Here is a 14,478-nt window from a genome sequence, read left to right on the forward strand (position 1 = left end):
AACAACAACAACAAAGCTACGAGTTCCTTCAAATACATATTCAAATACATAAAAGTTTCAACTCGAAAGCAATAGGCACATACAAACAATGCAACACAATACAGTTTTAAAGAGTATAAAAAGGAAAGCAACACGTCATACTCATTCTAACCACACAGGTTTATATTGACTTGAAAATGCTAATTATAACCACCACCATCAATCACAATAACCAGCAACCTACCAGATGTCCTATGATGCAGCTATTGAGTCCTTCCTACTGCACAAACAAAACCACATTAGCGCCAACTAATCCGTTAAAGATCACTGTCATTTTCCAGTGCTTCCGCTTTTAAATTAGCCATTGTTAAAATGTGATTTTAGCTGCTTGTGGTCAACACATCGTATTTGCAACATTCAGCGAGTTTCCTGATCAGCTGATTCACGAGGACAAAAATCATCACTTCCGGGAATGCAGTAGGGGCAGTAGCAATGTTGTCGATCCGTGTAGAAAACGCACAGACCTATACAAAATTGAAAGACATATTTTAATCGACGTTCTGGTGTCATCGCTAAATTAAAATAAGCATAATAAAGTACAATGAATAAATAAATTAAAGTTTTAATTATAAGCACACTGATACGCCTCATGGACAGCAACATGACTTCACACTCACAGACCGAAGTAATCGATAGGATACACATAATTCATAAGAAATAAAACGCATAAATAAAACGCATAAAGCAGTGTGAACAATGAGGAAGCATTCCGAACAATATTTTAGAGTGATACAGATGTCTATAAAAAGATAAATTCTAGAAACGTTTCGTGAAGTCACATCGTAGTTCTGCTCGGTAATCTACCACATTTGTCTTTACTTGATGTCACACATGCGACTGAAAGCAAAGCATGTAGAAGTTCTCCACATCCACAGAGGCATTATTTTCATAAAGGACTGCACATACAATATACGTCTAATCGACAAAGTATGTAACTACATTTTCTATACGCAGTGGCTTATTTTGAACTTGGTTATCTGCATATCTCTTGCACTTTAGATGAGATTAAACGGACTGCATGTGGTTCACGTTGCTGTGTCGCATGGACCTCAAAGCGTGGTGTTGGAGTAACAGTTGCTCACTTTCATTTTATGAACTGACCGTTTAATTCATATACGTTACACTTAGCAATCATACATTTTTAAAGGTACTTTTGAGAGTCATTTGTAGCAGCCGAATAACTAAAACACCAAAAAAAAACAAAAAAAACACATCAATAAACAACGTCACAACCACAGATCTGATGTTAACATGTTGACACAGGATAAAACTATATGAAAATAATATTAAACATGTAGTAACTTAGCATTTATTTTTGCCACTACAGTCTTTATATGTAATATAATTATATTTTCCAACAATCTCAGTATTACTGTTTTATACATTAGCTGTTCACCAATAATTAAGATTTTTTATGTATTCATTGTCAGGGATCAATCATAAAAAATTAATCTCATAATTAAAAAGATGCTTTAGCTACTAGCCAATTTCCATCTGTAAATGCATTTGCTTTGACATAAATCTTATTTTATGCCATGTAGAATTTACTTTGATATGCAGCTTTATACGGTATGATTGGTCTTTGCTAAATATGTGCTCACATGATAAATTGTGCACAGTTTTCTAGATTAAAGGAGCAACACATCTAACCCTACTCCCTTACTGTTGTGTGTGTTTGTGTGTCTACAGCCTCTGGCTTGTCATGGGTTTAACTAAGCAGTACCTGCGCTATGTGGCGAGTGCTGTGTTTGGAGTGATCGGCAGTCAGAAAGCCAATATCGCGTTTGTGACCCTCAGGGGAGGTGAAAAGGGTCGATATGTCGCCGTGGGAGCCTGTGAGCATGTGTTCATATGGGATGTCCGCAAAGCTGAGAAGGTACTTGCTTTAAATGGTTTAGAAGATTGCTTAGTACATTACATTCACTCATCAGTTTATATAAACTCATATACGTTGAACTCACCCCTTTCATTTCTCAGGTTCTTATACTTGAAGGTAAAAAGCATGAGGTAACATACCTGTGTCCTTCTCCTGATGGCGTTCACATAGCGGTGGGTTATGAGGATGGAGGTGTGCGCATCTTTAATCTGCACAACGGTGAAAGCAACATCTCCTTCAGTGGACACAAATCAGCTGTCTCAGTTATTAGATATGATGCACTCGGTGCTCGTCTCGTCACCGGCTCGAGAGTAAGACTACATACAGTTCGTTTTACAACTGTTTTTTTTTTCCAAACAAATTTTCAATTCTACAAACTAAAATAATTTTCGTTGTTGTATTTTAGGACACAGATGTGATTGTGTGGGATATCATCAATGAGTGTGGTCTGTACAGACTCAAAGGACACAAAGATGCAATCACACAAATTTTGTTCTTGGAGAGCAAAAACCTGCTGATTACAAGGTAAATCGTTCTTTATATTTTATTGGAACGAATTTATCACTTGAAAATACTCATATTATATTGTATTATTGTATATTGTAGTACACATCATTTACCAGAATATAAGTAGCTTTTTCATCATCTGAAATATGCTGTGACATTAAAAATAAAATTAACGTCAAAAACAAAAAATATTTGGATTTTGGCCATAAGTGAGAGGTACATGAGGCCAAGTTTCCCACGTGCCAGTGGTTTCAGTTTCACCTGAAATAAATGTGTTTAGGCTCTATGTATATATTTATAGTAAACATTGTTTATTATGAATGCCGCAATAATTTTTATATTTTTCATTACTGCTGTTCTGCACTTAATACTGTTCAATTTCAAGGATTTGAGTGAGGGGAACCAAAATAGTTTGTAATTTTTGTAAACATTTCATTTTATTTACCTATTTTACGTATGTTTCCTCAGTTCCAAGGACAGTTTTGTAAAGTGGTGGGACTTGGACACACAGCATTGTTTCAAGACCATGGTGGGGCATCGCACTGAGGTAAACAGGTTCATTTTACACTGTTGAGACTTGATCTTTCTGAAATATACAACACAACAATTTAAATGCATGCTCTTGCTGCTTTGGTATGTCCACATAAATCAATGTACTGTAAATGATTAGGGAGTTTACTGTAAATGACCTGAGGTTAGGTGGCATTTGGCATCGTAAAGGCATCGTTCTTACTTTACTTTTGGACAATGAGCCTCCAGCACTATCCAAATATCTATTAGTGTTGTAATACAGTGCAACATTCTCTCCAATCTATGTAGGTATGGGGGATGGTCCTGTTGAACCAGGAGAGTAGGTTGCTTACAGGGTCTGCTGACAGTGAGCTCAGAGCCTGGGACATTCAATACATTGAGGAGGTAAGGCATATCATTTATGTTGTGCCAAATAGTTACTTTGTTGGCTGAATTACATTCCAGTACAGTCTTGAATGTGATACTTGAACTCTTATATAGAGAATTAAAGCTGATTTCATATATTCAGAATGACATTAAAGTTTCTTCACAGGGTAAGGAAGTGGGGGAGCCACAGGAAAAGAAAGTCAGAACTCTTCTTGAGAACGAGGAGGAAGATGAGGAAGGACTTGACGAAGAGCCAGAAGAAGTAATATTTCTTCCAGTATTCTCTCCAGTGCACCCTGTTCATTTAATTAATGTATTCAGTGGATCCTAGTGACTTGAGACGACACAATACACTTCACATAGGGTTTCCTTTAAATGTTCATCACAGATCTGATTTCTGTCCACAGCGAATTCTCAGTTGTAAGAAAGCTGGTTCTGTTCTGAGGGAAGCCAGAGACAGGGTTGTATCCTTGGTCACAGAACCCAAAGCTAAAGTGCTAGCATGCCATGTAAGTATGTTTCTGTTGTGTATACTAGTGTAACATCCTTCTGAAAAAGGGTTTCACTCTTATTAGCTTGGTCGGTAATGTTGAGAAGTACCTAATTAAAAGTAGCTATGCAATAGGGCAAAAATTGAGCCTACAACATATGATAATTTTTAAAAATCTTTTAACAGGGTCTGGATGCTACGCTTGAAGTCTTTACTGTCCTATCTGAGAAGGAGGTCCAGAAAAAAATGGACCGAAAACTAAAGAAAGCCAAGAAAAAAGCAAAGTGTGTGAGACCTCTGTGTTGAAATGTGAAGTTGTTACTCTTAGCTTTTCTGCTATTCTGATGAACTGTTATGTTTTGCAGGTCTCAAGAAGAAGAAGAGGATGGACCTGAACCTGTAGTGGAGAGAAAGTTGAGTGATGAGATTCAAAAGCTGGCAAACATAAAGGCGTCATCCAAGATCAGGTTAGAGAGTACTTCTGCATGCAGTTATAGTCCCCTTGTGTGCGTTACTGGTATTAAGTATTGATGGTAATGCTTTTTTCATCTACAGATCGATGGACTGCCTTCTGGTTCCTAATGGAGAGATCAAGCTTGCTCTTCTGCTGCAGAATAACACAGTGGAGACATACACCTTGAAGACTACAGAGAAGAATCCTACTGGCACTAAAACCTCTCGCCTCACACTGGGCGGTCATCGTACAGATGTCAGAACGCTGGCCTTCAGCTCAGATAACATAGCCATCCTCTCCGCCTCTGGAGAGACCGTCAAAGTGTGGAACAGGTGAGTGTGATGATGACAAATGTTTCAATTTATTTGCGTGGGTTCATAGATTTTGAGTCCTTAACAAGAAGTATCTTCTTTGGTCAGGTCCACCTTGCAGGTCATTCGTACCATGGGATGTGAATATGCTCTCTGCTCGTTATTTGTTCCTGGAGACAGACAGATTATCTTAGGAACAAAGGTATGTAACTCTTCACTTCTCAGTCATCAATCAATTAATTCTTCAACTTCATGTCTTAACTTTATTACAAACCTGCATGACAAAATTACAAAAAAGCCATGTTTAGAAGCCATATGCAAGATTAGTGTGAGGAGCAGTTTTTCATATATTGTTTTGTGCATACTACGCACTGACATTGTAGTATTTATTCATATTTTGAATTAGATTTTTTTTTTTTCAGTTTTCATTTTAATTTCAGTTTGTTTTTTTGTCATTTTTATTATTTTTTCATTTCTGTTTTAGTACTGATATTTAAACTAAACTAGGTGTGTAAAGAGACACTGTGCCACATTGGCCGTAATTGACATTAAAAGTGCCATTAGTTCTGGTCTGTCTTGTAACCGAACATGAGCCACCAACTTTGAAAATGCATGAATGAGATTTAAATGAGACATTTCCTGAATGCTAATTAAGATCCTGAAAGACTATCTGTTGCAAAAATTTGAGTCCATATATCTATTACTATGAAAAATTTATTTTTCATTATTCTTTTGTCAGAGTGGGAAGATTCAGATTTTCGACCTGGCCTCAGGAAGCCTTCTAGAGACAACTGACGCTCATGATGGAGCTCTTTGGTCCATGTGTCTTTCTCCAGACCAGGTATAATATCGATCTCTCTTTTGAATGACAAAGAGCTTCTCATCCCTACAAAACACCAGTCTGTGACTACAGTGAATTCCTGACTCTATTCCAGAGACAGACAGTAAGCTGTCAGCAAGAGTTTTAGCTTTATGTGAACATATTTGACTTTGATTTGTGTGTGTTAATGCAGAGAGGGATTGTAACTGGTGGTGCTGACAAGACTGTGAAATTCTGGGACTTTGAGCTCATAAAGGATCAGGACTCTGGGAAGAGCAAGTGAGTTATTATCTGTGATCACAAACCACAGCTCTCTCATCCAGATTTCTCCATCTCTCTTTCTCTTCTTGGCTTTAATGTATTATTGCTTTGTGTAATCCACAGGAGACTGACGGTGAAGCACACACGCACCCTGCAGTTAGATGAGGACGTGCTGTGTGTGCGCTACAGTCCTGACCAGAGACTGCTGGCTGTCTCTCTTCTTGACTGTACGGTCAAGATCTTTTACACAGACACGCTAAAGGTAAACCACAAGCACAGCATATAGCATTACAATGCTTTCCTCACACCACAACACATAGCATCTTGCATGTTAAATCCATACATAAATCCAATGCTTTGTAAAAAAAAAAAAATGTTAACAGTGTCCAGCAAAAAGACCACTGTTAAACTCGAATTACATTTACTGAGAGATATTTTACCACCGATAAACATCCTGACACTATATGCAGACAGGCCCGGTTTATATCAACATCCATCTTGGGTGATCTGACCACGTTAGCTGAGACCGACAGCTAACGTTATTCTTTATCGAAGAATAACATACGTCTCAAATGCATCTCCAGAGCTATGAACTCATACATCATGTGTTAGTGTGTCATGTTGATCAAGTGCGAAAAATAAAGAAAAAATGTTGCTCAGCACAAATTATTTTTCAAACAGAATGCTTTATGTTTAATTGCAATTTTATTCGAAGACTTGCATTAACTGATCTTCAGTTTATGTATTCGTGCTTTGCATGATATATGTGAACCTGGACCACAAAAATATAATTTTTTTTTAAAAAGTCTTAATTTTAGCAATAGCCAAAAAAACGTTGTATGGGTAAAAATTACCAAATTTTTTTTATGCCAAAAATCATTAGGATATTAAGTAAAGATCATGTTCCATGAAGATATTTTGTAAATTTCCTACCGTAAACATATCAACACTTAATTTTTGATTAGTAATATGCATTGCTAAGAACTTCATTTGGACAGTATTCAGCTTTGAGATGTATAAATCTGTATAAATCTCAATTTTAAAAAAAATGGACCCTTATGACTGGTTTTGTGGTCCAGGGTCACATATGTTACTGAAATGAAAAAGTCTTGAAAGTTTTATAGGCCTGATGGATGGATGAGTGTTCAATAATTCAGTCTTTTTCTTATTTATAATTATCATATAATTGTTAATTTTAAATATGTTACATTTTTTTATTTTTTATAATTGTGAAATAATTGTTTAAAGTGGTCATTATTTTTAAACCTTTTTTTGTATTCTTTTTTTTTTTCAAAGAAAATTACTTACCCAATTCCCTTATCCATCCACAGTATTCTCATACTTGTGGAAAAAGATATTTAAAATGTGCCCTATTGAACTTTGTATTTCATTTATATTTCATAAATAATATACAAACTATAAATGGGGCCACAGAAATTATAAATTACCAATCACCACTCCTAATGCCCAACTCTACCCAAAAAACAGCAGTTTTTTACAGGACAGATATGAGAGCTGTGCAGAATAATACGAGATTTGCCCTCTGTCTCAACTTCCTCTAGTTCTTCCTGTCGCTGTATGGACACAAGCTGCCCGTTCTGTGCCTGGACATTTCGCATGTGAGTCCCCTGGCTGACACAACACATCCTGCAAGTTATTCTGACGAATGGCGTAATTGTTTTGCAATGTTGTTTGTGGGTTTCTGTGCGTGTTCTGCAGGACAGCGCTTTAATAGGCACAGGCTCAGCAGACAGAAATGTGAAGATTTGGGGTTTGGACTTCGGAGACTGTCATCGCTCTATGTTTGCACATGACGACAGGTGATAAAAACACTGCTGCTCGTATAATGACGCATTGCTGGCACAGTCTGTTCTCTGTCACATTACCTGTACGCTTTTTAGTTACATTGTTATTGAAAGTTTTGATACCGGTTGATGACAAGTATAGTGATTTCATTGTTCCTACCTACGGTGTTGACATCCCTCCAGCGCCTGTGAGCTGTAGTCGCTGGATGACATCAGCCCAGATGGTCATTATTTGTCATCCACTGTTCTTTCCCTGTTGTCTTTCCTCTCTAGTGTCATGTTTCTTCAGTTTGTCCCTAAAACCCATCTGTTCTTCACTGCGGGAAAGGACCGAAAGATCAAGCAGTGGGACGCTGACAAGTTTGAGCACATCCAGACATTGGAGGTGACCTTCTCTAATAGTTGGACAGCATTCAATAGGCATTTTTCCATAACCGGAATGAGTTTTCCAAAGGTCGCTAAGGTGGAAGTAGCTGTTATATTGAAAGGATTAGAGTTATATTAAGGGCCCAGTCAATATGCAGCAGAGGCTGATTGCATTACGTAAGCCGCAGTCTGCTTTTGCTTAAGCCCTAATCAATGTAATCACAGACAAAGATGTATTGGAACTGTTGCATTATTGCAGAGTGCAGACCCTCTTATACCCTTCACTGTGTTTTTCAACTTTGACCCTCGGATGTTCCTCAGGGTCATCATCGTGAGGTCTGGTGCCTGGCCATCAGCCCCAATGGAGACCACATCGTCTCCTCGTCTCATGATAAGTCCCTCAGGCTGTGGGAGAGAACGAGGGAGCCCATCATCCTGGAGGAGGAGAAGGAGATGGTGAGTGCTTGGTTTTTCAGCAGAATGTCACACAGCGGAAAAATGGGTTGATGGTATTAAATACATATCTATAGATCCATGTTTACATCTCTGATAGACTTCTGTCATTTGGGTAATGCTTTAGTATAGAGACCAATTCTCACTATCAACTAGTTGCTTATTAGCATGCCTATTATTAACATATTGGCTATTTATTAGTACTTATAAAGCACATATTCTGCATGACCATATTCTACGTACCTAATCCTACCCAATACCTAAACTTAACAACTTCCTTACTAACTATTAATAAGCAGCAAATTAGGAGTTTGAGGCAAAAGTCAGTTATTGGTTTGTTAATAGTGAGAATATGACCTTAAAATAAAGTTTGACCAATATCTGATCATGTCATTAAATTATGCAAGTTCATTTGCAGCTATTTTACATTGGCTTCAAACTAATGCGCAATATTTTACACAAAAATTGTGGTCTTATCTTATTATTACGAAAGTTGCATTTATTTGATCAAAAATACAGTAAAATTGTGAAATATTCTTATACTTTTAAAATAACTTTTCTATTTTAGTGTTTTTTAAAATATAGTTTGCCTGGCAAAGCTGAATTTGAAAAACTAATTAGCTGGAGTCCCTTTCTTTTTTAAATGATTGGTCACAAGATTATTAAAAAATAGGTTACTACATGGTTATATAATATATAACACATTTTGGGATTGAAAAGAAGAAACTTAATTGGTATTTTCATTTATTCTACCAATAAACCAAGTATATCAGCATTTAAAAGTACATCTATAAAAACAAACATCTGCTGTACACATTTGCTGACTTGTCTCAATATTTTTCCCAGGAAAGGGAAGCAGAATTTGAGGAGTCATTGGCTAAAGGTGATGAACCTGTGGTACGTGGTTCTCTTAAACCCTAGAGATCAGTTATGTCTCTTTATGTCTCTGTGTGTTCTCAGTGTTTCCTCATGTCTCGCAGGTCCCTGGAGAGACTAAAGGAGAGGCAGAGCCTGCTGGGAAGAAGACCATTGAGACAGTGAAAGCTGTGAGTCTGCAGAACTGTAGAGATGAAGAGCTCCTCTCCTTTATATTCAGTAATGGAGAAATTACACTTGTGTTCTGTTTCTATAGGCCGAGCAAATAATGGAGGCTGTTGAGCTCTATAGAGAAGAAAGTGAAAAGCTGGAGGAGCACAGTGCCGCTTGCAAGGCAGCAGGGAAGGAGGTATGATGTTTTTTAGACACTCAAAGCCCATTAAGAGAGAAACACAACATTTGATTGAAGTTCTCTTTTAGTCTGCACATAATTAGGACTGGAGCTTGAAAAGTTCACAAAATATGGATTTTTAATTGTAATGATGCTGGTGCTTTACTTAGACGCTTCTTTGTTTTTCTTTTTTGCAGTTACCACCCCCTAAGATGAACCCCATCCTTGTAGCTTTTGGAAATATCTCTGTGAGTGTGTGTTTTAATATTAGCACTGGGTTTGTTTGGTTGTCGTATTTGGTTAATAATTTAGGGGTGCACAATGTTTTAGCACCATATCGGTTAATGGCCAAATTAGAGAATTTTTAAAGATATATCAGATGATATTATATATTTAATTATATTCAATATAGGGACCAATTTACACTATTAACTAGTTGCTTATTAGCATGCCTATTATTAACATATATTGGCTGTTTACTAGTACTTAAAAAGCACATATTCTGCATGACCAAATTCTACATCCCTAATCCTACCCCATACCTAAACTTAAAGGGTTAGTTCACCCAAAAATGAAAATTCTGTCATTAATTACTCACCCTCATGTCGTTCCACACCCCTAAGACCTTCGTTCATCTTCAGAACACAAATTAAGATAATTTTGCTCAAATCTGATGGCTCAGAGAGGCCTCCATTGACAGCAACGCTACCCAAACTTTCAAGATCCATAAAGGTACTAAAGACATCGTTAAAACAGAGCGCGACGCATGCATGTGATGCTGATGCAGGAGCCGTCCAATAAAGAGCCGGCGTTCTGACCTAGAACCTGGAAGCGCTGGACGTAAACAACGTTTGAGAATGGCACAGAAGAGAAGAGGTTGTTGAATAAAGTCGTTATTTTTGTTTTGTTTTTGCGTACAAAAAGTATTCTCGTTGCTTCATAAAATTATTGTAGAACCACTGTAGTCACGTCGACTGTTTTAACGACGTCTTTAGTACCTTTATGGATCTTGAGAGTTTGGGTGGCTTTGCTGTCAATGGAGGCCTCTCTGAGCCATCGGATTTGATCAAAAATATCTTAATTTGTGTTCTGAAGATGAACAAAGGTCTTAAGGGTGTGGAACGACATGAGGGTGAGTAATTCATGACAGAATTTTCATTTTTGGGTGAACTAACCCTTTAACAACTACCTTTCTATTAATATGCATCAAGTTAGGAGTTTATTGAGGCAATAGTTTTGTTAATGGTTTGTTAATAGCGAGAATTGGACCTTAAAATAAAGTGTGACCTGTTTAATTGTACATGCTTATTTCCTTTATTTTTATTAGTGCTGTCAAATGATTAATCGCGATTAATCGCATCCAAAATAAAAGTTTTTGTTTACATAATATATGTGTGTGTACTGTGTATATTTATTATGTATATATAAATATACACACATGCATGTGTATATTTCAGAAAAATATGTTATGATTATATATTTATTTATAATATAAATATAGACATGTAAATACATGTAAATATTTTCAAAATATATAATGTATGTATGTGTATTTATATATACATAATAAATATACACAGAACACACACATATATTATGCAAACAAAAACTTTTATTTTGGATGCGATTAATCGTTTGACAGCACTAATTTTTATATTTAGATTAACCTTTGCTGTCATCTAATGCTGACTTAAAGTTAATTTTTAAAAGCACTAATAATGTAATAACGTGTTACAATGTTATGATGCCTAAATTCTTGCAGCGTTAAAAAAAAATTTTTTGTTGTTTTCTTTTTTTTCATGGAAGAGAATTTTAATATTATCTATTTATTGATTATCAACCTTAACAAAATTTTAACAATTTTACTATCGGCTGTTTTTTTAATTAATAATACACCACACTAAAGAGCTGAATTACTATTTTTAGTTAAAAAGTGTAATTCATCACTCATATTTACTAATACTTGCCATTGTATCTGCAGCCTTCTCGATATGTTCTGGAAGTAATAAAGAAGGTTCGGTCCAGGTAAGAGCTCTTCCTCAACCCAGTCAAAAGCATTCGAACTCATACATTTTCCCATCTGTTATGTACCGTTATGTTTTATGGGTCAGTCTGATTCTCAGCTCTGTTTTTCTCTTCAGTGAGCTGGAAGTGTCTCTACTGGTGCTGCCGTTTCCGTATGTCTCGGATCTGCTGAAGCTCTTCAATGGTTACGTGCAGCAGGGCCTGGAGGTGGAGCTAGTGTGCCGCTGCCTCTTCTTCCTGCTCAGGTACTCATCTGTAGCTACTGCTTTAACATATTACAGTTTCATGTTGATTTATGTTCATTTTACCATTTTGTTATTAAATTACGCTTTTATTTGCATTGAGGGGATTATTTGATTTGCTCCAGACTAACAGTCCTATCATTTATCATTTTCCTAGAGTTCATTTTGGTCAGATCACCAGTAATCAAATGCTACTGTCAGTCATTGACGAGTTAAGGACCAACACAATCGCTAAAGTGCGAGAGATCAGGGTGAGTTCTAGAAACAGGATGGATTTAACCACCGTGATCACACCTCTCATATGATCAGATTGTGTAAGCCTGTGTGTTCTCATCTACCCGTGTTTTCAGGATGTCCTGGGTTTCAACAGCGCCGGTCTGCAGTTCCTGCAGCGTGAGATTGAGAGCAAAGAGGACGTAATGTTCTTTGCTGATGCCACAGACCGCTTTGAAGAGAAAAAGAGAAAGAGAAAGAAACGTGAAAGAGCCGTCCTTACAATCACATGAAACTGACGTGCTTGTCAACTGTTATAACAAACTCCATTGCTTTGTGCTTTTACAATCCTGAAGAAGCATCATGCTGATGTTTTTATAAGTTGATGTGTCATTTGTACCTGTCTAAAGTCCATAAAGGTAAATTTCTCCACAAATCAACTTACTGAAGCTACTTTGTTCTTTATAATATTAAAGTGTGTGTGTGTGTGTGTGTGTGTTTGAATAGAGATTCCAAGCTGCAAAAAAAACCCTATTTGTCATTATTTTTTTAAAATCAAGACTAAAAAAAAAAACACTTTCTATGAAACCATGTTAAGTAAATCTAGACTGTTTTAAGGAATTTTACCCCCCAAAAAAGATTTTTTCAATGTCATTTTTTTTAATGTAAGGACAAAATTTAGGCTTCCTGGCAGGTTAATGCAAGTGCTGCTACTGGCAAAAGTGAAGCAGCAGCACCACCAAGGAAAAGCAGTGCTGTTTTATAATGAAATATTTCATGCACATAATATGATGTCCTGGCATTGAACCACAAATAAATCACGACAATCTTATGTGAATGCAATGGTTGGATATAGAGAAGTTAAGATTGAATTAGGGTAATCTGGGACATTTTTGGCACTTATTTGATTGTGAAAGAGAGAAATGTATGCATCAGATTCAGATCTTTGGTTCCCCACATTACCCAATGTCCCAGATTAACCTCAATCATCCAACATTAATGCCCATATGTTTTCTGTTATGCTTAATTCTGTGGAAAAGATGAAGTGAGTCATCAAAACAGATTCTCAATCTCACTGAAGTGAAATAATTAAATTAGTTCAATCTTTCTGTATGGCTGAAGCTGTGGTGACCTGGTGGGAGATCCACACTGATTTTACTGAGCTCATAACCTGGATTAAATTTACAGTTACAAGCCCATATGTAGGTGGGATTCATAATACACCACCTGGAAACTGATGCTGCTCATTTCAGCGACATATTTCACTCCTAGTTAGTGCTCCTCACTCCCCCTCGATTCTCACCCACCTCTCACACCTCACGTTCCTGCTGTGTGTTAACATCCTAATCATCAGTGTCTTGGAAATAATGAAACAAATCCCTCAAGACGCCCCTTTTCAGACCTGTTCAATCTAACAGTAATGAAAAAAGCAAATGAAGTGTATATTTATAAAGCCGTAAAAAGGCTTGCAGCATTTTATGAGACCGGTCTGGGTCTCAAAGCTATAAATGTCACACCTACCACCAATATTAAAAATTCCTCAGAAAAAGGTTGAAGTTAAACGCCTGAGAACACGTTCTGTGTTAATCCCCCTCGAACAGGATGAACTAATCAAACACAACCCTGTTTTTATGGAAAAGCACATGAATTTAAACATAGCTACCACTGATAATGACTGTAGATTCAGTTTGGTGGAGACATCAGGCCTTCTCTCAGATGTATGAACCTATAACCTTTTAACCTCCTGCTTTAGTTGTAAACAGAAGAAAATAATAGTGGTCTTGGTCTAAACCAATTTCAAAAACTATACAGTTGAGTCCAGAAATAATTTTGTTTTATATTGTGGCTGATATTTTTCATAGCAATAACAGAGCACTCATAACATGCACAGCATACAGAGTGTGCATGAAATGTTCCTGACATCTCCACGGTTCCCCAACGCTTGAGTCATCGGGCAGATTTACTGATCTACTGCCCGCTTTTCACCTCATAACATATTTCCCCCCTTTATTACTTTGACTGGCCATCAGTGATTGTGTCACTTCTTAATAAAAATAATGACTGTAAAATGAGTGGGTGACTTTGTTTTGAGTTATTTTGATGTACAGGAATGTGTCTCTTGATTTATCGCTATATCTCTTTTTATTTAAACATTACTTATTACACAACACATATAAACAATAACAAAGTACAAAAACATTGGCACAAACCTTGGCATTTGACATTGGACAATAACGCAGGGCAACATACTGTATAGAGCATATCCACAGTAGGATTGAAAACTGCATTTAGTGAAGAGGGGAAAAAAGTAGGAAAATATTTAATTAATTAATTCTGTTTAATTAAATATCCCAAATAGAATTAAAAAAAAATTAATGAATAAATAAGACCAATCTCAAACAACAACAACAACAACAAAAAACATCTATTTATTTATTTTTCCTTCACTGCCAGGCTTTTGCTGTTGGGGGGTGGGGGTGAGGGTGGAGAGTTCAATTAAGATATGTATACA

The 14,478-nt window shown here is 36.6% G+C and overlaps 2 protein-coding genes across 2 annotated transcripts in view; one reads left to right on the top strand and one right to left on the bottom strand.

Moving 5' to 3' along the window:
* LOC107724478 (ganglioside-induced differentiation-associated protein 2) overlaps positions 1-2,123 on the bottom strand; it is a 22,476-nt gene extending 20,353 nt beyond the window's left edge. The window contains exons 1-2 of the mRNA XM_016533441.1: positions 2,056-2,123; positions 224-503 (exon numbers count right to left, since the gene is read on the bottom strand). The gene's annotated coding sequence lies outside the window, so the exon portion shown is untranslated. The remainder of the gene's footprint in view (positions 1-223; positions 504-2,055) is intronic.
* Positions 818-12,974, top strand: LOC107724477 (WD repeat-containing protein 3-like). The gene is made up of 27 exons (XM_016533440.1): positions 818-966; positions 1,729-1,915; positions 2,017-2,226; positions 2,322-2,440; positions 2,891-2,969; positions 3,242-3,337; positions 3,486-3,581; positions 3,727-3,828; positions 3,996-4,093; positions 4,175-4,276; positions 4,365-4,595; positions 4,683-4,776; positions 5,314-5,415; positions 5,588-5,673; positions 5,779-5,917; positions 7,218-7,274; positions 7,375-7,475; positions 7,734-7,845; positions 8,148-8,282; positions 9,126-9,176; positions 9,260-9,325; positions 9,412-9,504; positions 9,684-9,734; positions 11,468-11,511; positions 11,628-11,756; positions 11,911-12,004; positions 12,104-12,974. The coding sequence occupies exons 2-27, from the start codon at positions 1,742-1,744 to the stop codon at positions 12,257-12,259; spliced, it is 2,817 nt and encodes a 938-aa protein (XP_016388926.1). The 5' UTR covers positions 818-966; positions 1,729-1,741; the 3' UTR covers positions 12,260-12,974.
* The last annotated feature ends 1,504 nt before the right edge of the window (positions 12,975-14,478 follow it).

This window comes from Sinocyclocheilus rhinocerous, unplaced genomic scaffold, assembly GCF_001515625.1.
Source record: "Sinocyclocheilus rhinocerous isolate Xijiao unplaced genomic scaffold, SAMN03320098_v1.1 scaffold64, whole genome shotgun sequence".
In the NCBI taxonomy this organism is placed as follows: Eukaryota; Metazoa; Chordata; class Actinopteri; order Cypriniformes; family Cyprinidae; genus Sinocyclocheilus; species Sinocyclocheilus rhinocerous.